We start from the raw sequence: 22,933 nt of genomic DNA, 5'->3' as shown, positions 1-22,933 counted from the left end.
GCGGAGTGAAGGTAAATATATTTTTCAAAAATTCACCATAAATCACAATATTGTTTTAGAGACTTCAAATTTGTTTCAAAATGAAGAAAAATGACGGAATATTACTAGGCCGTAAGAGTTTTAGCTTACAATTGCGTTTTTCAACTATTTCGGTAGAGTCAAATTTGACTGAACGTGGTTTTTTTTCTATTTATCGTGATTATATGCAAATATTTCGAAAAAAAAAAAGAGAAAAGCTACACCTTTAATCATTTTTTAGTTGTATTCTACATGAAATTGCGCACATTTTCATATATAAAACTTTATGTAACAGCTAATTTTAAATGGTGCAAACATTTCAACAATCGCACAAAAAAATTATGATTTTTTCGGAAGAGTTACCGCGCGAACGTAATTTTTTTTTTTTCATAAATTCACCATAAATCGAAATATTGTGGCTAGAGACTTCCAAGTCGTTTGCAAATGAAGGTAATGATTGAATATTACTAGAATATAAGAGTTTTAGCTTACAATTGCGTTTTTCGACAATTTCGGTAGAGTCAAAGTTGACCGAAAGTTGAAATTTTTGCACTTACGTTATTTATATGAAAATATTTCAAAACTGATAAAGCTACAACCATGGGTTGTTTTTTGTTGTATTGTACATGAAATTGCGCACATTTCCATATATACAACTTTATGTAACGGCAAATTTAAAAGGGTGCAAACATTAGGACAATCGCACGAAAAAATTTATCGGAAGAGTATCGCACGAACGTAAGGAAAAAGTTTTTTCATAAATTCACCATAAATCGAAATATTGTGCTAGAGACGTCCAATTTGTTGCAAAATGAAGGCAATGATGAATATTACTATAATATAAGAATTTTAGCTTACAATTGCGTTTCTCGACCATTTCTGTAGAGTCAAAGTTGACCGAATTGGTTGAAATTTTTGCACTTATCGTTATTTATAATGAAAATATTTCACAATTGATAAAAGCTACAATCATGAGTATTTTTTAGTTGTATTGTGCATGAAATTGCGCACATTTTCATATATAATACTTCATGTAAAGGATAATTTAAAATGGTGCAATAATTATGTCAAAGTGACGAAATAATTTCCGAGATGTGTCACTGATACTTTTTAGTGCGATAAGAAAGAAATTCGCGCTTGCGCGCCTGCGTAGCGATTGTAAACAAAACCAACGCCTTGAATCCGTGAACTCCCAGGCATCCCCCAAGGCGCGTGATACAAAAGTTTTCGGCTGGTAGGCCCTATAAGTATTTTCCGCGAATTTTTAAAAAAAACTTTTTTGAGCTGACGTATGATACGTCCAATCGGCATACGGGAGACATTTTGACTCGACGTTTAATACGTCCAATCGGCGTAAGAGGGTTAAATAGTAAACACCCATGTATTCAGTTTACTGTGGAACATGAAGAAAATAATATTCTTAACTTTTTAGATGTAAGCACTACAAAAAACTACCGCAAACAATAAGTCGCTCTTAAATTTAGCATTTTTTAGAAAGTCTACTTTTAGACGGGTCTTGAATGAATTTCCAAAGGCTACATTCTTTAACTTCAAAATAAATAACATTAAGACTTTAATACATAGAGCATATTTTCTCTGCAGCTCTTGGCAGGCATTTGACTCTAGAAATAAAGTTTCTGTTAAACTATATTTCAAAATTAATGGCTATCCCAATAACATAATATATAAAGAAATCAAAAAGTTCCTAAATATTTTCTCCTTAGTATAAAGTAGCAAAATAAATATACCAAGGGTTGATAAACTAACTATGTATTTAAATTTTCCATTTATAAATGATCCTTATTTCTAAATACGTTAAAAAGAAACTAAGCAAATATGTTTTTAGTATAGTTTTCCCCACATTAACCCCCAAGTTAATATTTACCAACTACCATACTATCCAAGCGTTGTTAAACCATAAAGATAAACTACCTTCAGACCTTTTGTCTGGCATCACCTATATTTACAAGTGTGACGCCTGTAGCACCACCTATACGTATTGGCCAGTCAAAACGGTCGGTCCGGACAAGATCTTCCGAACATTATGGCATTTCTCCTCGTACTGGTTGCTTGCTGGCCAAGCCAACCAGATCACCGATTTAGTCAGCACATAGAGGAATGTAATACAGGTAGAACATTGGAAAATTTTAGTGTGCTTGGTACTTTTAGAGAAGAGTCATTATTGAGAATCTCTGAGTCGATAGAAATATTTTTAAGGAAACCAGATCTTAACCTTGACAATTCATCTTATCCCTTGCTTTTAATATAAATCATTCAGTCATTCATTATCATTCATTTGTAGTGTAAACTTTCCATCTTTGTCTTTCCCACCATTCTGTTTTTAGTATACGGTTGTAATTTATTTTAAAGATCTTATAAATTATTTTTTTTTATTTTTAAGTATGCTGGTGCAATTTATTTTAAAGATTTTAACCATTATCTTATTGTTGCTACTTTTACTCAGCTTTGTTAGCCAATAATTACATAATCTTGTAACTACCATTAAAATACTGTAATGTCTCTTTTAGGCTTGAAAATGTTGTTATGAAGAAACAACGAAACGCGTCGCAATAAAATGTTGTGTCTCTTAACCTACGCTCTTCTTTTCCTACTGAGGTTGAGATTTCCAAAACATCTGTCTACTTTCACTATTAGTTTTCACTCGTACGGCAACTTAAATTCAAAATTAGCAGGAAACACTTCAATTGTTTAACCAGTGCCAGACCCTAACAGCAATACCAGGAACAAATCAGCAGATAAGCCCATTCTGTTTATGCCTATTTCATCAGAGGAGAGGAGAGGGGGCTCCGAATCTGTAATTACTTGGTAAATATTGCCAACTAGAGCACTCCAGATTCACGGACTCAAGTATTCATGGATTTCTCTCTGGAACATATACCCCTTTTATTCGTAGAAAATTTGCCTATTTGCTGTATTTTTCTATGAGAAACACCCACAAATTCCTGTTCTTTTTATCAATTTCATCATAAAATGAAATTTTTGTGATACAAAAAAAACAGGTCTAAACATCTTTAGTGGATTTTTCTTGAGTTTTAACTAACAAAATATGCAGTTTTAAGCATTTTTATTGGGGTCTCAACTATTTGCAGGTTCTGGCTATTCGCATGGACATATTCTACTCCAAAACATTAAGTCATGTAATGACTTTGAAATATAAAAGTTGCTAGTATTGACTACAATGCCTGTTGTTTCCTTGTCAGTTAAGAGAGCCTGCAGTAAAAAAACTGCCCCTGGTTGGAACTCAACATGTAGTGGCGTGGCGGTAAAGCCATGGGTTGCCTCTATTCAAGTGGGAACTATGCAGCAAGGGAGTTATCAGACAGCTCGCAAAGTATCAGTAGGAGCTACGTAGACAGAGTTATCCGATGGGTAGCATAGCAACAATAGGTGGCCCTGCCCTGGTAGCAGTACCAATATAGAAACAACCAGAAAACACTATCACCTGCACTAAAATAACACTACAATACATCTCCTGAGAGTGGTGGGTACTCCAGGTACTTGTAGCCCCTGGCTCCCAAACAACTCTGCATCTTACTATAAGGTGAAGAGATAGGAGAAAATCCTATGCTTTCTTCCACAATGCCAGTCACTATCCCGAGGTACTGCAAAATTTCAAACACTGTGTAGCTGGCGCCAGGCTGAAGTTGGTGCCAGGCAAGCTGCTGAGAGCTTGTGGACACTGGCAGCTCTAAAACTGGCACTAGACTGTAGCTGGTGCCAGGTGTGCTGAGCACCAGGCACTCTAGGAGCTCTGGTATCACTTCCTAAGATAGACATGGAGGTCGATTGTACTTCCAGTAGGTCGATGCAGAATGTAAATAAAGGCCATAATGTGCCTGAAAGCTAATGAAGTAGAGGATACTTTGATGTCCTTAGCTTTCACCCAAAAGGAAGGCAACATGTTCTCCTGAATCTGAGAGTGCTTCAGAAATAAAATATCTTTAGGATGAAGGAAAACATTACCTTAGTCAGAATGGCTCTCTGATCTGCAGGTCTTGTTCAGGTACCAATACCTAAAAATGATATTGTAATGATACAATTAAGTTTCGTTCATACTTACCTGGCAGATATATACATAGCTAAGACTCCGTCGTCCCCGACAGAAATTCAAATTTCGCGCCACTCGCTACAGGTAGGTCAGGTGATCTACCGGACTGCCCCTGGGCGGCAGGACTAGGAACCATTCCCGTTTTCTATCATATTTTCTCTCTTCCACCTGTCTCTTGCGGGGAGGCTGGGTGGCCATTAAGCGTATATATCTGCCAGGTAAGTATGTATGAAACCTTTTATTGTATCATAACAATATCATTTTCATACAATCAACTTACCTGTCAGATTATATACATAGCTGATTGGCACCCTTTGGTGGAGGGTAAGAGACAGCTACTTATGGAATAGACAGGTAAACAACATATGTTGTAGGTACAAATAAACCTTGGTTCCTACCTGATAGGTGGTAGACTTTGTGGCTGTTGCCCAGGAGTCTGCATCACCTCAAGAAACTTAAGCGAGATATATGATCTATGGCCAAGAGTTCTTGTGGGCCTGCCGATGGGGTCTTATCCGCTTACTCGGCAGAGCCTGAAAGGACTTTGTCAATGGGTGCTGATCCACTTATATGACAATACACCTTATGAAAGAGCACACAACCAATCCCGACCACCTGATCCTAACCACCATGTTAGTATTTAAAAATTGTTCCGAGTTATCCCCAAACTCTTCACACAACCATAACTCAAAAACCAACTTACACACACACACATAATTTAAAAAAAAAAATAATAATAATGATACTCATCTAATAAGATATCACAAGAGTTCCTTACTGAACAATAGTGACTGGCCGCCAGTGCGACGTCTGCACTTAGTCAGCAGAAAGTCTAGAACATATCTAATAGACCGTTACGTACCATTCAAGGATTGGTTGGTTATAGCTCCTATACCCAGGATCGTATCCGCAGACACGAAAGCAACCCAGAGAAAAACATTTCTCGTAGGTCACACGAACGTCTTTCAAGTAGTGAGATGTAAACACTGAGTTAAACCTCCAATATGTCGCTTCCAAGATATTCTTTAGCGACATATTTCTGTGAAAAGAGAGAGACGTCGCTACTGCTCTCGTACCTCATGTGCTCTTACTCTCAAGAGTCTAAGAGTCGTCAGTGCATACTTTGTGAGCGTCTGTAATGACGTTCCTTACAAAAAAGGCTAAAGCATTTTTGGACATAGGTCTTGTAGGATCCTTAACAGAGCACCAAAGACCTTGTCTAGAACCTCCCAACTGTTTCTTCCTCTGCAGGTAGAATTTTAGAGCTCTTACCGGGCAGAGACCTTTCAGCTTCTCTACCGACGAGACCCAATAAGCCTTTAACTTCGAAGTTTTTAGGCCAGGGATTCGAAGGATTTCGTTCTTTGCCAGAAACAATGCTTTGAACGAACAGATGGCTGAGTCTCGTTTGAATCCTACTTTATCATCAAGGGCATGCAGCTCACTAACTCTTTTTAACTGTCGCCAGTGACAAGAGAAACAAACACTTTCTCGTTAAATCTCGAAACGAGGCCATATGAGGAGGTTCGAACCTTCCAGAAGACAAGAACTTCAGGACAACATCGAGGTTCCAGCTAGGAGGAGATGTATTCTTAGACTTCGTGGTCTCAAAGGATCTTATAAGATCGTGTAGATCTTTATTATCTGGAAGCTCTAGGCCTCTATTTCTAAAGACGGCCGAAAGCATACTCCTGTAACCCTTTATAGTGGATACAGAAAGATGTGATTCCTCTCTCAGGAATAACAGAAAATCGGCGATTTCGGTCACAGAGGTACTGGAGGAGGACAACTTCTTCGACTTACACCATCTTCTAAAAACCTCCCACTTGGATTGATAAACTCGCATAGTGGAAGTTCTGCGGGCTCTAGCGATCGCGCTTGCAGCCTTGCGAGAAAAACCTCTCGCTCTGACAAGTCTTTCAATAGTCGAAAGGCAGTCAGAGCGAGAGCGGGGAGGTTTTGATGATACCTCTCGAAGTGCGGTTGTCCTGAGAAGATCCATCCTTCTTGGGAGGGATCTGGGGAAGTCTACTGTCCACATCCACTACCTCTGTGAACCACTCTTGTGCAGGCCAAAAGGGGGCTATCAGGGTCATTTTCGTCCCCTTCGAAGCCACAAACTTCTTTAGCACTTGTCCCAGAATCTTGAATGGGGGAAATGCGTAGACGTCTACATGAGACCAGTCTAGAAGGAAGGCGTCGACTGTTAGAGCTCTGGGGTCTTCTACCACTGAGCAAAAGACTTCCAGTCTTTTTGAGAGGAATGTGGCAAACAGGTCTACATGAGTCCCCCATAGAGACCAAAGACTCTGACAAACTTCTGAGTGGAGGGTCCATTCTGTGTGAAGGACCTGGCTCCTCCTGCTCAGCCTGTCTGCCCTCACGTTCCTTACTCCCTGAACAAACCTCGTCAGGAGGAGATGTTCCTTTGGGAGGTCCAAAGTAGATCTCTTGCGAGCTCATACAGGATAAACGAGTGTGTCCCTCCTTGCTTCCGAATGTAGGCAAGGGCAGTGGTGTTGTCGTGTTTACTTGAACTACACTGTTTGTCACTATAGGTTCGAAGTTCTTTAAAGCCAGGTGTACGGCTAAAAGTTCTTTGCAATTTATGTGCCAGGACACCTGAACTGCATTCCAGGTGCCTGACACTTCTCTCTTTCCTAAGGTTGCTCCCCAACCTTTTTCCGACACGTCGGAAAACAATACAAGGCTTCGGTTCTGAACCTCCAAGGAAATACCCTTGTTCTCCTTTAGTGGGGCAACCACCATTCCAAGTGTTGTCTCATCTCCACTGGAATGGGAAAACTGTCCAAGAGAAGTCCTGTCTTCCAGTTCCACGATCTTTTGAGGAAGAACTGAAGAGGACGAAGATGAAGTCTCCCTAGAGGAAAGAATGTTCGAGCGAGGAAAGGGTCCCTAGAAGGCTCAACCATTCCCTCGCCGAAGTACATTTTTTTTCCCTAAGAAGAGAGAGACTTTCTCTAAGCCTCTCACGAGTCTCTCTTGAGAAGGAAATACTCGAAAACCCAACCCCGAGAATCCATCTGAATCCCCGAGTATGACCAAGTTCTGGCTGGGGATCAGCTGAGACTTCTCGAGGTTTACGAGTAATCCCAATGATTTGATCAGGTTTAGGGTCAAAGCAACGTCCTCCAAACACTGTCTCTGATCTGGCTCTGATGAGCCAGTCCTACAGAGAGATATTGACACCTTTCAGGTGAAGCCATCTCGCCACATTTTTCATCAGGCTTGTGAAGACCTGAGGAGCAGTGGACAGGCCGAAACACAAGGCCCTGAACTGGTAGATCCTTCCCCCCGTCATGAAACGGAGGTGCTTCTTCGACGAAGGATGAATCGGGACGTGAAAATAGGCATCTTGGAGATCCAGAGAAACCATCCAATCCCCTTGGCGAAGAGCCGCAAGGACTGACGCAGTTTCCATGGTGAACTTCTCTTTCTGAACAAATTTGTTCAGAGCGCTGATGTCTAGAACTGGTCTCCAGCCCCCCCGAGGCTTTTGCAACCAGGAAAAGGCGATTGTAAAACCCCGGGGAGGGAGTTTTGATCCAGCACTAGTTCTATCGCTCTTTTGTCCCACATCTGATCTACCATTCGTCGAAGAGTATCTCTCACAACAGGGTCCTTGTATTTGGCGGACAATTCCCGCGGAGTTGAAGTCAGGGAGGACTGCCTGGAATGGGGATGTAATATCCCTTCTTTGATCACAGACATCGACCAAGCGTCTGTATCGATGAGTGCCCAGGCATCCGCAAATCCCAGGAGCCTGGCACCTACTGGTGTTTGGAGGATCCTTGCATCACTTTCCCCTTTTAAAGGGACGGAATGAAGATCTACCTCTCCTCTCAGGCGCTTTCCTTTTTGAGGGAGCTCTAGAGGGAGGGCCTCCTCGAAAGGGCTGAAGAGACGTACTCGCCCCTTTTCTTTCTCTCCCACTACTACCGGTCTCTTCTTTCTGGAAGACTGAAGGAGAAGATCCTGGGTCGCCTTCTCCGTTAGTGAACGGGAAATGTCCCTCACCACTAAGAAGGGAACAGAAAGTCAGACCTGGGAGCAAACATCAAAGCTGCTCTTTGTGAGTGAGAAACCGCCTTGGTCAGACAGGCGCTAAAAACGGACCTCTTCTTCAAGATTCCCGCTCCAAATAAGGAAGGAGACTTCCCCTGAGCCATCCTGTACGTGGGGCATCGCTTATTCACGGATCAGTATTCACGGATCCAGTTAATCACAGGTTTTTTTCTTGGACCGTTTCTCATGTTACATCACTGGTATGAATCGCTGCATCACGGGTTTGTTGTGTTGCGTATGCGATGTTTTTCGGTAGGCTAACCCTCGGCCGTGGTCCGATAACTACCAACATATTCATTTAAAGACTCATATAATGATATTAACTGACAATAAAGGTAATAAAACCATTCTCACCTAATATATTATTGTCCTATCTTCGAAATAAATAGCCTATTCAAGGTTTATGTACGACGTTCATTGGTAGGCTAAGCGTAGTTGCAGTGCGATAACCACCAACGTACACAAACATTCACATTATGATATTAACTGACAATAAAGGTAATAAAAACCAGGTAATAAAACCATTCTTACCATATATATTATAGTCACATCTTCATAATAAATAGCCTATTCGAAGAATAATTCCACATCATTGCACTCAACTTATCGTCGGAGTGGCCAGCCACAAAATGTAAGCATATACCTTTACGTACGAAAATGGTTTATGTATACGGTTGCGTTCAAAGCGACATTTTTTGTTTTGATAAACTTTTAGAAATTTTAATAGTAGTGGTAGTGTAATTACAGTAGTAATAACATTAAGGCTAAAATTAATTCGAACTTCATTATTATTTTGGCAGTATTCGTATATAACTTCTCTGAACAATGAAGTCATACAAACGCTATTTGTCATAGATTATCGTAAGTATTGCTGTTTGTTATTGGCGATGAAGCGTAAACGAAATACATAAAAGCATTTTTTACCTTATATATTATCGTCCATATCTTCATAATAAAAAGGCTATTCGTGGAGTAATTCCATATCAGTGAAATCAATTTTATCTATGCGAGGCCAGGCAGCCAGCTGACATGTACGTACGTATAAAATAAATCAAATTATGGTATCGTTTCACAGCAAGATTATCTTTCGAAATTTTTATAGTACTATTCATATGCTACGTAGTAATATGTTTGGAATATACGTAACATTAATTTTCAATACAAATATCATCGTTATTTTGGTAGTGAATAATAGTTTAGAATTATCATACATACACTGCATTGTTATGGGTTTGTGCCAGTGATAAAACAACCAAAATAACGTTCTCCTTTAAGTCAACGCGTTTAGGAAAAACATGACATAGAATCGACTTTGCGACTTCGTTCACTTTGATATTTTTAACGATACAATAACTATCATTTGTACTACTAAAACCATCTTCACATAAGTAATTTTTCGTAAGATATGTGTTGTTACAAAAGCTGCTTATACATAAAAGGCTTTTATAATTTAAGTCATCTTAGATATACATATGTACCCAAACTCATTGTGGGGAAATTTACTACTGTTTTCCTCGGATATTGAAATACTTTAGCATCATTCAAACACTTTAATAATATAATGCATAAATACTAGGCTATACATATTTACATCGTATACAAATACTACATACAGTTATATACACATACTTTTATATACAAAGTTAACAGTTATATACACATACTTTTATATACAAAATTAATCATATGAGTAGTGATCAGACGACAGCTGTGCACTGGACTACGTACGTACTACTTGGAAGATAAAACAAACAAAAATTTTGTTGTTGTTAGTCGCCGGGATAGATTAACATTTTTCCAGAGATTAAAGAGCTGAATTTTGTTTTGAAGGTATGTCAACCGCGTTAGTAAATAGGTATCATCTTCTAAGGAATTTTTTTTTTCTCTTCTTTTTGCGGAAGAATCTTCAAGCCATTTTGCATTCAAAGTAATGAGAAGGAATCATTCTATTCTTCATGAAATCAGTAAAATACTTACACTAATAAAAACTAAAACTACGTACTGTATGCAAAACACATACATCATCGTTAGCTTCGTGTGTGTAAACGTTCTTAATTCTAAGAAATTTACAGAGTAGTATAACTAACACCTGATTGGTTGGTTGGTAGCCATGGAGATCTGTTATCCAATGACTGCCCTCTGCTTCTGTTCTATTTATAGACATACGCCATGGGATGGCACTAGGTTTGAACGTTACCATGTTCGTGATTTTCTGACTGCTGACGGCAAAAATTACTCAATAATTTTCTTTATATAATTATTCCTTCGTGAAAACAATAATATAATATCGCGGTTGACATACTTCAAAACAAAATTCAGCTTTTTAATCTCTGGAAAAATGTTAATCTATCCCGGCGACTAACAACAACAAAATTTTTGTTCGTTTTATCTTCCAAGTAGTACGTACGTAGTCCAGTGCACAGCTGTCGTCTGATCACTACTCATATGATTAACTTTGTATATAAAAGTATGTGTATATAACTGTATGTAGTATTTTGTATACGATGTAAATATGGTATAGCCTAGTATTTATGCATTATATTATTAAAGTGTTTGAATGATGCTAAAGTATTTCAATATCCGAGGAAACAGTAGTAAATTTCCCCACAATGAGTTTGGGTGCATATGTGTATATCTAAGATGACTTAAATTATAAAAGCCTTTTATGTATAAGCTAGCTTTTGCAACAACACATATCTTACGAAAATTACTTATGTGAAGATGGTTTTTAGTAGTACAATGATAGTTATTGTATCGTTAAAAATATCAAGTGACGAAGTCGCAAGTCCGATTCTATGTCATGTTTTTAACTTTAACGTATAGTGGTATGAAAAACACCAGTGTGTCGTAGCGATGCGTCATCAATATAATGGTATGAAAATACCACATGGTGTTGTAGCGATACGTAATCACAAAGTACAAATCCTTTTCCCGGACCATCCTCAGAATTTTACGACTCTTCAACTTCAAGATCGATATGGTAAAATATATTATATAGTCATACTTATTGTTAAAATTCACAAGTTGAACTGCAAAACATTATTATATTTTTGAATTGTTTATGTACAATGATATTTTTTAGTGTTTTACGGAAATGTTTGTTTTGAAAATAAAATAAACCTATTAGTGAACATATGGTATTAATTGTCCCACTATTTTATTATAGGTGATCTTAATTATCTCACATTCATTTAACAGTATTATATTAATATTTATTTATTTAATAAACTGTAATTAATAAATAACAATAATGAAAAACATAAAGGGAAAAAATGTTTTTGCTGCAGTAGTGGTGTTTGTTTGATTATGCATCTGACCTCACATTTCCGAAATCTGAAAAATTCCAAAAACCGAAACATCGGAATGTGTGTGTACTGCACATTTTTTTAAACACGCACACAATGTCTACACATTTACTGCAAATTACAGTACGTACGTATTTATTCCTGAGAGAGCGAGATGATTAAGGACTCCAAGGCGTGTTATTTTTACAATTATTTTATTATCTTGGATTTTTTTTAATCTTGAGATTTTCTATTCAATTCTCGAGATTAATAAGAAAATTACCGTAAATTGACTAGCATCAGCACACATCTGAATGACTCGGCCATTAGCAGCTAAACCACCAACCTTATGAACTTGCATGATACATGAGATACATGACAAAACACAAAACCACTGTTTATTGGTGACAAAATTAGGGGGTTGCACGATATGGGAGATTGCACGTTATTCGAGTATATACTGTATGTGATTTTTTTTAGCCTTTTATGGAACAAAATCTAGCAAGAAATTGCCATTCCCAGTTGGCAACACTGGCCTACAAACGTTTGTTTGTTGTTGTTATGAAATGTGGTGTTGCGGCGCGTTCTTTAAATTGTACCCATATAAACGAGTTAATTATGTGGTATCCAAAAGCCCTGATTCTTTTACTCTTATGGGAAAGACGCCTAAAGGTCAGATGAAGGTTTTTACGTGGAATATACTAGTATTAACGTGTTGTGACGAAGGGAAGAGATGTTTCGCTGCATACTGTTGGTAGCATTATCGTTATTATATTACTGGATTGCACTGCAAAATCGTCGCCATCTTTTATCAACATAGATTGTTGGTGAGTACCCATATGATTACATATTTTGATAGTTCTCTTACCACTCATCCTCTCTTTCCTTGTAAAAAAAAAGAGGCCCACCATGCGTATGTAGGCTTCTAGCTGTAATCCCTAGGCTAGTAGGCTACATATGTACAGTAGTACATATCTACATTTATTTTTTAAGGCTAATTTTGTACAATAACTTTAAAACTGTCTTGAATTTAGTTTTAGGTGATAGTTGAAAACATATTTGGTGTTTGAACTAAAGTAGGCAGTTATAAACATTGGAATAGTGGTCTTGGGTGGGTTAACTATTAAGTAGGCAGTTTTAAGCAATTTTTGAGGGGGGTATCAGGATAACACGGGTATTTACTTATCACGGGGGGGTTCTGGGCCCTATCCCCTGTGGATAACGAGGCCCCACTGTACCGCCTTGTCTATACACGACAAGATACAGAGGAGAACATCAGGATCGAGGCCCTCCGAGTCATGGGCCTTCTTGGGCCATCACCCCAAGGGACCAATCCAGGAAACTGAATACTTCCAAATACATGGAAGAGTCCCTTGAGGAGATGATCAAGCTCAGAAAGACCCCAAGTCACACGAGCAGAGTTCAGGCCATGCCTTCTTGAAGCGTCTACCAGACTGGAAAAGTCAGCTTCCGCAGAAGCTGGGAGAGAGAGTCCCATATTCTCCCCTGTCTGGTACCAAATACCCCTTTTGCCTGTAAGTCTAGCAGGGGGCATACAGAGGACAGTTCTAACCAGATCCTTCTTCGTTTTCATCCAGTTATCCAGAGATGAGCTCTTCTTCATAGATATAGTCGGTCTCATTTTCAGAAAAGACGAAGACTTTGGCGTCTTGGAGCAAGAAAAGAGAGAGCGCGGAGAAGGAGGAGCGGCAGGAGTTAAGGAATCTCCATATTCCTGAAGAAGAAGAGATGTCAACACCTTGTAATTTGAATGCCCTTCTCTACCACAAGCCTCGTCTTCTGAATCCTCTTTCAACAAAGGATCAGAAGGAGAATCCGTCTGTCAAATCTTGGGGTTCTTTCCAAACATCTCTCTCTGTGGGAGACAAACTCCTAACCGGAGAGGGGCTAAGAGCATGTACAGAGCCCCTATGCAACAAAGCTGACGTCTTGCGCCTGGCTGGCTCCTCGCGCGAGGCGCCTCGCGCCTGGCTGGCGCCTCGCACCTGACTGGCTGCTGACGTTTGGCTGGCGCCTCGCGCCTGACTGGATTCTCGCGCCTGGTAGGCTGCTCGCGCTTGTCTGGCGTACTCGCTCCTCGGATGACACCTCTCGCCTGGTTGGAATCTCGCGCTTGGCTGGCGCTTCACGCTTGGCAGACGTCTCGTGATCGGAAGGCATCTCACGCCTGGAAGACGCCTCACGTCTGGCAGGAGCCTCGCGCCTGGCAGGAGAAAGAAGACGAGACTTCTTGACAGGAAGTCTAACGTCCTTCTTACGAGGAGGATCTTTCGAAAGGACTCCGACAACGCGGCTAACTGTTCTTGAACTGCTAAAAGAATCCTCTTGGGAGCCTCTCCAGCGTCCTCTCAACAGGAGAGGGAGACCTCGAAGGAGTTTTACTCTGACTGTCGTAACAGGGAGACGTCAAAACCACCTTCGCCTTCTTGATCGCGGATGGAGCTTCATCAGAAAAGCGTTCGGGGCTCGAGTCAAACAAAGGCTCTTTCCAGTGCCTTTTCAGGAGCATGGAAAGGTCCGAATCCTTCCACCCTCGTTTAGGTGAGGGAGAACCGGACGACGAGAAACACTCTCGGAGGACACTTTTTTCTAAAGAGGTCCTGAGCAGTCTGTTGCGCTACAGAGCCTGCTCAAGAAGGGACGCCTGACCGGTGGGGATTCTCCACAACCTCCGTAAGGCTTTCGACTTTTCTTCTCCTCTGGGCTTGGGAGCTTGAAAGAGGTCTAGGCCTGGGAGCGTCGCAGAGACGGTCAGACGCCCCCTCCACAACACTGGGGGCACTCACTTCACTAAATACGTCACTTTCACTATCCTTACCTTTCAGGGCAGCCATTTTGGATTTCATCCTATGAAGTGTAGCCTTCAGATCAGCGATCTCCAGCGAATCTGAATGCAAAAGCCTGTGAGGGGCCCTGATAAAGAGGGAGAATCAAATGCATGGTTTACAGAAGAGTTAGAATCAGGAAAAGGCTCAATAGGCCTTGTACTACCCGCACCCTTAGATGCAGCCCTTCTAATTCTATCCCTCTCTAACTTCTTCAAATAAGAAGTTAGAGTCTTCCATTCCTCAACACTCAACCTTTCACACTCATGACAGGTGTTAGTCAAAGAACATTCAAAACCTCTACATTTACGGCATACAGTGTGAGGATCAACCGAAGCCTTCGGTATCCTCACTTTGCAGCCTACATTCACACAAACTCTCACACTACACTTGAATCAGACAATCTGTAGAAAAATCAAAAGCAAGTCCAAATCCAGTCCACAGTAGCGAATGCCAAAACAACGATCCAGGTACCTCACCAAAAAGTCCGATGAAAGAAGATCAATTGCCTTGAAAAACGAATTCTAGTCAGGAGGTAGTAATAACAATGTTGATATCACCGGCGACAGAGAAAATATGATAGAAAACGGGAATGGTTCCTAGTCCTGCTGCCCAGGGACGGCGGTAGATCACCTGACCTACCTGTAGCGAGTGGCGCGAAATTTGAATTTCTGTCGGGGACGACGGAGTCTTAGCTATGTATATATCTGACAGGTAAGTTGATTGTATGGAAAACTTTCAATTAGACAGACTGCTCACTCTTCTTCCTCGGAGCTGGTGAACGCTCATGGAAGTCGAGGATGGACGTTAAGCTCTTAAGGGAGAAAGAATGGATGGGACTTCATTCTTAGCTAAAAATCCAATGGTAAATGAGCAAACGCATCTCCTTCCTTGCTTGAACGTGTAAAGGACTTGAGAGGTCATTAAGATTAGGAAACGATAGATCCAGGTCTCTCTGCCTAAACAAGAGATTAGCACGGTTCGATACCCCTAACCGGGTCACAGATCTCAGAAGGTATAAAGTTGAGACACCAGCTTAAAAAATTGACCCCTATTTCTGATAGACAGAACAATATGACTTCCACATCTTGCAATAGCCTCTCCAACACTTCTTGAAAAAACTCTTTGGAAGACGAGCCTCTGGACAGTCTGGAGCTTGTCTGGGTAAGAACAGACCAACCTTGGTGATATCTCTGAAGCTAAATACTATATAAGAAGACAAGGTTTGGGGGAAGGATCTTGGAGGGTCCATCAACAACCGTAGCAGGCTCAGGAACCATCTAACTGGCCAGAATGGGGTTAAGTGTGCCATCCTACTTTACCATGAGCCTGAAACTTGATTAGCACTTCCTTGACTATGTTGAAGGGTGGAAGGCGAGTAGGTGTCCCAGATGGACCAGACCGTAGCATGGCATCTGTTGCCCATGCTATATGATTTGGGACTGGAGGAAAAGTAATGTTCCTTGAGATGGCAAACAGGTCTAAGGTTAGCCTGTCCCATAAAATGCCTAGATCCCGATAAAAAAGGGAAAGTCCATGATGGGCAAGACATGCTTCTGACAGCTCAGTACTTTCATCGTAACATAGTTCCCTGAATAAATCAAGTGACTGGATGACTTGATTGATCTATTCACAGAGGAGGATCTCTTGCTCTTTGGTCAAGAGAGAGCGTGGGATCGAACAGCGCTGGAGCCCTAAGTGAATTGCTTTCAGCTTTCTGACAGATGTAAAAGTTTTGTTCTTCTGGAGACTACATACTGGAAACTTCCTGGTTCCTCAAGCAAGCTCTCCAACCTAGATCTGAGGAGCTAAGTAGGAGTCTAGGTCTGGGATCAGAGAATTAAAGGGACTTCCATCCAAAAGTCTATGTTCAGGCAGCTGCCATTCAATCATCCTGGAGACAAGGATGACAGGACAGTCTGGTTCGTCTCCATCTTGAACTTGACTTCTGTCCTAAGACAAAAGGAGGGACTATAGCCATGCAGATTCATGCAGGCTGGCCGACAACTGTGCGCGGCTAGCTGCCAACCCTTCACATTTGGAAATCCCTCTGACTCAACTTCTTATTGGATTCGAAAATGCCATGCATAGACTCGATGATACCTCGTACAGACCTAAGACGTGCAGAACTGTATGTGGCGGAAACCCAAATCAGGTGAGCTTACAGAAGCCTGAAAGAGCCCATAAAGCCACAATATCCTGGAGATGGCAAAACAGTTGCCTGTCAACAACCAGGTCTGACACAATTTTCTAAAAAGACAAAAGTAGCTTGTGAGCAGATGCTAGATGTCTGGAGCAGAATACTAGAAAATTAATGCCTAGAGCTCTGGAACAGGCATTGGACTTTCAAGAATCTGCACCCAGTACTGGGGAGTTGGCATTAGAAGCTTGGAAGATAAATCCAGGCGTTCAGGAGAAAAAGGCACCTTTTAGGAGAGCTAGCCAGAGAAAGTACATGGCGTTCTTCAGGAATGTATGAAAATTGGAGGTAGGATACCAAAAGTCTTGTATGAAGTCTTCTGACTAACGTCTCGGTGGATGACAAACAAAAACCACTGTGATTCTCTTGGAAGACAGAAAAGCCCAAGAAAACCGAGAGTTGAGACTAAGTCAAAAAAAGGGGGACTCTTGAGCCTGGAGCTGTGTTCTGAGAAAGAAGATAACACTTCCTACAGAGGGGTAATTCCATCGAACAACACACTCTTCTTGCTCTCTTTCCAACCAAAACAAAACTCCTAATTCTTGGGAGACTTCTTGGAAACGAAGAGTGCACCCAAGGAGGGAGTTTTCTTCAACAAACTCATACCTCGGAACACCACAGTCCTTGTCTACAAAGGACAGGACTCTGGAATACTAATATCATTCAAGAGAGGGTAGAACAGACTGAAGGGAGACAAATGGCTTGTGAGTAAACTGTGTCACTCAAAGGCAAGAGTCTGATATTGGTAGTAGGAGCAGAGCAGTCTGACACTGGGCACTCAGACACTGGACACTCAGTGGATGGTTGAACAGGCCGAAAATGTTATTCCACAGGTGCTGAATGGGCTCTAATGAAGGACCATGAACCATAGGTGCAGATGAAACTGAACTAGCAAACTGAAGAGGAGACACCTGGCACTCCATTAGTGTGGGGCTGGATGTCTGACAGCTGGCACCAAACAGATAGGTGGACACAGACACAGGTGGATGCTCGGAAACAATGGGATGCTTAGACACAAGTGGACGCTCAGACGCAAATGGACGCTCGGAAAAAGGTGGACGCTCTAACATTACTACTGAAACGTGTCTCTCCAATGGTTGAGAGTCATCAGAAAGGTGCCATTGGCACCTCTTGTCCTCACTGAAGTCAGTATCATTATAGGACAAAGTATGCCTTCCCATGGCTGTCTGTCGACACCCTGACCAGCCTAACAGTAGTAGGCTGGCGTCAGATGCTCAGGAAGTCGTCAAATATGACAATTGATGGTAAACTACACGTCCATCAAGATGCCTTTCATTGGCAGTCAAACACTACAAATAACAAAACACCTTTCCAGTGGCTGTCTGCTGATGCCTGAGAATGTACTACAGGATTGACTGAGGGGGAAACTATCCAGGGACAGACCCCCTCGGACTCCCTTAGACCGCCAGGATGTCTTCTTCCCAGTGTAGGGGAGCGGGACAAGGACGGTCATTCAGGGATATCCGACGGACTGGACAGACACCTCCTCCACCAAAATCCAGAAAGATGCCTTTTCAGTGGCTGTCTGTCGATACCAGGGAATGTGCAACAAGCTTGACTGAGGGGGCAACTACCAGGGAAACCTCCCTTCAGCCTCCATACAGCTTTCAGTATGTCTTCTCCCAGGTGTAGTGGAGCAGGACAATGACTTAGGTCTAGAAGCGCCCTCGGGCCAGATAGTTACTTCCTCCACTGCACAAAACTTCACTGTTACAGGGTTAATTCCTGTTTACTCACACTCAAGACTGGCAATGGTAAGGGATGGAAGCAAGGAAGCCAGGTGGGAGCAAGTGGATAATGAAAAGGAGGGCTAGTAGAAGGAGAGAATTGGCGACAGGTGGACAGCTAGTACCGGGCATATGAGAACGGGAGCCGGGTGTTGTGGCTAGCAGCACGCTTGGTGCAGCTCAGAAGCTGTCAGCTGCTTGTAGTGTGAGCTACTGGGATGTAGCTAATAATGGGGAACATTTCCCAATTTGCGTATTATCGTAACACACGAGCCATATAAAATCTCTCTGTAAGTTTCAATTTGATTTATGTACTGCCAAAGCAAGTATCAGTGCCAGATCTCAGCTGTCAAGAATGTCTGTGTTCCAAAAACTTATAGTAACTAATTAATCACATTTCTCTTCTTACTACTTTTTGCCCTTACACTTTCCAGTTCTCTGCAAAGGAAAGTGTGAAGGTTGAGACAAAATTATTTACTGGCAGCCTGTGAGTAGCCTAGGCCTGGTCAACAAATCATAAATTGTAAATGTTTTTAGCCTAAAGGAATGGTGACACATTCCAGAATTACTTTTGAGGCAATTATTATCAGCGGCTTGTGAGTAGCTGATGTTCGGTAAACACATTAGAAATTGCAAAAGTTTAGGCCTAATGGGAAGACGTAACATTCAAGAATTTACTTTTGAGGCAAAATTATTTACGGGTGGCTTGCAAGAAGCCTATGTCCAGTAAACAAGTCATAATGCAAACGTTTTGGCCTAATGGAATGGCATAACATACAAGAATTACTTTAAAGGTAAAACTATTATCGGCGGCTCACAAGTAGCCTGAGCCTGCCTGGTAAACAAATCATAAATGCAAAAGCTTTGGTCTAAAGGAATGGCATAACATTAAAGAATTTACTTTTCAGGCAAAATCGTTTATCAGCGGTTAGTTGATGATTCCAAATCAACGTAATAATAACAAAACAAAAGCAAAACTCATCGTAAAAGATTTTGGCTTGAAGGCTACACAATACTTGTTCCCATGATTGTTTGAAGTAACACTCCACCGAATTCCAGTCAAGAAATCAGAAAATAGTGAAAAAAGCTGCTGTATATATTCGATGTTTACACTGCGAGCAGCAAAAAAATAGAGCTCATCTGCTGAGTCATTCCTGGTAAGTGATCCCCCCGTATTCATGGGGGATGTGTACCAGACCCCCCACGAATAGATAGAACCCCTATAAAAATGCTGAAAACAGCCCATTTAGTTAGTTAAAACTCAAAAAAAACCACTAAAAATGTTTATACTTGGTTTTTTTAATAGTTTTGTCACAAAAATGCATTTTATAATGAATTGATAAAAAAACTAGGAATTTCTGGAGATTTTTCCTCATAGAAAAAATACTGTGAATAGGTGAATTGTTTTCCACGAATAAGGGGGAAATGTTCCCAAGAGAAATCCACGAATGCATAAGTCCACAAATCCAGAGAACGCCAATACGGTGGTCCACTGCATTGCCGTCAGGGTCCGGCACTGGTCACCTACACAAATTAGGCGTTACCAAAGAATTTTGAATTTTAAGCTGCTGTAGTAAGTTACTTTTATAAAAAAATATGTTAACTTAACAAAACCTTTTTAACACAGCTATGATTAAATAATCTTATTCCATTTACTATATATATACGTATTGTTAATTATTCACATATTACTGTATAAAATTCAAATGACATGAATTCAAATAAAACCATAAGAATTCATTCTACCTGAATGTAATCAATGCTTTTCTGCAAGACAGTGGCTTTGGACATCTTGCACCCCTGACCTTGTTCTGAATTTTGACATGTAGGAACTAAGTCTTGCAAAGAATCATATCCCTATTGATAGCATTGCGTCGTTTCTGCTCAGCTGAGTGTGAGCTTCCCGGCGCCCGCTCTTTATAGCTCATTTGACCTCCTCGGTCTGAATCTTCATCATCGTTTACATCTGAAGAAAAAAAAAAAAAAAAAAAAAAAAAGGCATAGTGATACACAAGAATACATGATGATTAACATTTGTTTGTCCTAGGTCTATTAACAACTGGGTGCACAACTTCTAAGCTTTACTATACTTCAATTCAAACATCTTATTTTAATTAAAGTCCTCAAGACCACACTATCCCTAAAACATGTCAAATTTTAAATTAATTTGTATTTTTCATAGATAACAAACCTTTAGTCTTAACATTAGGATAAATCTTCTGGTGCCAGCTGGAAACTTGTAGGGAAAAAAGATATATGTGTATCTAATATTTGGTCCATTGAAAAATCAATGAATAGCGGGGGTCAACTGTACAGGGAGTTTCCCGGTTATCGGGGGGGTTGGGTGTTCTGTTTTCGTCTTGATAAGCACCGATAATCAAAATCGCGCATTTTGGCACTATGACAAGCGCCATAAAACCAGATCGCCAATACCAAGGAACAGTCTGGAAGGCAGAAGAGGCAGTCAATTCCAAACCAGTAGCTTCTTGAAAGGTAAGGGAAGGACCCTCTGCTCTAACCTGATCAAAGATCAGCCGCAGCTGCAATTGAACAACATCTGAGTTGACTGGTCTTCTCAGAATAGGTGCAAGAGGAGTTGCATGATATCTATGGTAAGGAAGAGGAGGGGGGAGGAACTTGAACGACCTGCTGGAATGAAGAGAGTTACCCCGACGCGAAATATGGCAATTTGTCGAAAATTACATTTTTTCCTAACTATACAAACCTGAGGGTCCTTTACAATAGGAAGGTAACTAACGGCAGCTGAAATGGTCGCAAGCTTCGAACAAGGGAGTTCGGTAGTTCACTGCCTGTCCCGACAGTGCGCGGCGCTGCGCGACTGGGAGGTGATCCCTTTTGCTTTAGGCCCAGGAAAAATGCAGAGTGAGGGGTGGCATGAGGTGGGACTATTTGTAAAGGACCTCAGGTTTGTATAGTTGGAAACAAAAATGCAATTTTCGACAAAATGATATTGTCATGGTTACAATAAAGTTTTATACACACTTACCTGACAGATATAATACTTAGCTATAGACTCCGTCGTCTCCGACAGAATTTCAAATTTCGCGGCACACGCTACCGGTAGTCAGGTGATCTACCGCCCTGCCCTGGGTGGCAGGACTAGGAACCATTCCCGTTTTCTAATCAGATTCTTCTCTTCCACCTGTCTCCTGCGGGGAGGCTGGGTGGGCCATTAATCGTATATATCTGTCAGGTAAGTATGTATAAAACTTTATTGTAACATGACAATATGACAATTTGTCGAAAATTGCATTTTTCCTAACTATACAAACCTGAGGTCCTTTAACAATAGGAAGGTAACTAGCGGCAGCTGGGGGAGAACCGTCGTAAGCTTCGAACAAGGGGAGACTTTGGGTAAGTTAACTGCTTGTCCGATCGTGCGCGCGCCCAACCCGCGCGCCCGAGAGGTGAAGAATCACTTTTGCTTTAGGCCCATGCAAAAAGTTGCAGATGTGAGGGGTGGGTGGCATGGAGGGTGGGGGACTATATGTAGAAAGGAACCTCAGGTTTTTGTATAGTTAGGAAAAATGCAATTTTCGACAAATTGTCATTTGTTCCGATACGTAATACAAACCCTCGGTCCTTTAACAATAGGAAGACTCACTTCTTGGTGGGAGGAATCTGAGTCTTTTTGGTGAACAGACTGGTGTTCGTCCAACCCTGGAGTGCCTCCCTGGTCGTAAGAGCAAGGGAGGGATCCAAACCTCTGTCCGATTGATCGGGGTGTGCACCGCAGGATCAATGGTCAGACCTCTGGGCCAAGTACTAAGAGAGAGGCAAGCGTACTCTTCGTACCAGACAAGCAAGAACTTGTTCCTGTTTGCAAGAGACAATCATAAAATGATGGGTTTGTCTCAATTTGGCATCCACTTCCTCCCCCTTGTTGGAGGAAGTGGTGGATATTTACTCCTATCCCTACTGAAAGGGATAGGATGGTGCTCTATTGAGTAGCTCACCTGCATCTCGTCCTTACCCAGCAGGGTGACGACCGTGTCCTCTACCCAAAGGTAGAGGGAAGAAAAAGATGGGAAGAGGAGCCAGTCACACTCTCAATTCCTCATCCATTCTTACGGTCACACAGGACTCGATGCTGTTCAGCCTGCGAGGGTCTGGGTTAACTACACAACGTGTTGAGGCACCACCACGTTTCCCAAGGAAAAAGATCCAAGGAACTGTGGGCAATATCCTGAAGGTAGAACAGGAGGTGGGCCATGCGGTCCGGTTGGACCAGGCGCCTGCCTTCATTACCTGCGCCACGGAGAAGTTCTTGCGGAACGCGAGAGAATGATGAAGAGGCGTCCACACTCATCCTGGGTGTCGAGTTTCTTCAGACAGCTCCGTCGCACCTTCACAGGACAAAGCAGCATAGCCTTCGTATCGGAGGCGGTGACGTCCATTAGGGAGGGTATTGTGAAGGACTCGAACCAATCGTCAGTTACCGAAGGGTTCTGAGTCTTCGCTACGAAGATCGGTACGAAATCGAGCGTCACAAATCCCCATCCCTTTGTGCTTGACTTCTCAAGAGAAGTCATGCAGTTACCTAAGACGAAAAGAAGGGAATAGTCGTATGACCTATCCCTCTTCTCGACTTTGGTTATGTACAGTACTCATACTGACAAGCTATTAAGACGAAGTAATGATTGCTCTGGAACAACCGAACT

General features: G+C 41.5%; 1 protein-coding gene across 1 annotated transcript in view; it reads right to left on the bottom strand.

Moving 5' to 3' along the window:
- The window catches only part of LOC135195006 (max-like protein X), an 80,836-nt gene that overhangs the window by 24,821 nt on the left and 33,082 nt on the right, over positions 1 to 22,933 (bottom strand). Inside the window, 2 exon segments of the mRNA XM_064221278.1 lie at positions 19,998 to 20,110; positions 20,113 to 20,217. Of these exon segments, the coding sequence (XP_064077348.1) occupies positions 19,998 to 20,110; positions 20,113 to 20,217 (218 nt within the window).

The sequence above is a fragment of the Macrobrachium nipponense genome, chromosome 15 (genome assembly GCF_015104395.2).
Source record: "Macrobrachium nipponense isolate FS-2020 chromosome 15, ASM1510439v2, whole genome shotgun sequence".
Lineage (NCBI taxonomy): Eukaryota > Metazoa > Arthropoda > Malacostraca > Decapoda > Palaemonidae > Macrobrachium > Macrobrachium nipponense.
This window is presented reverse-complemented; position numbering and strand designations above follow the sequence as displayed.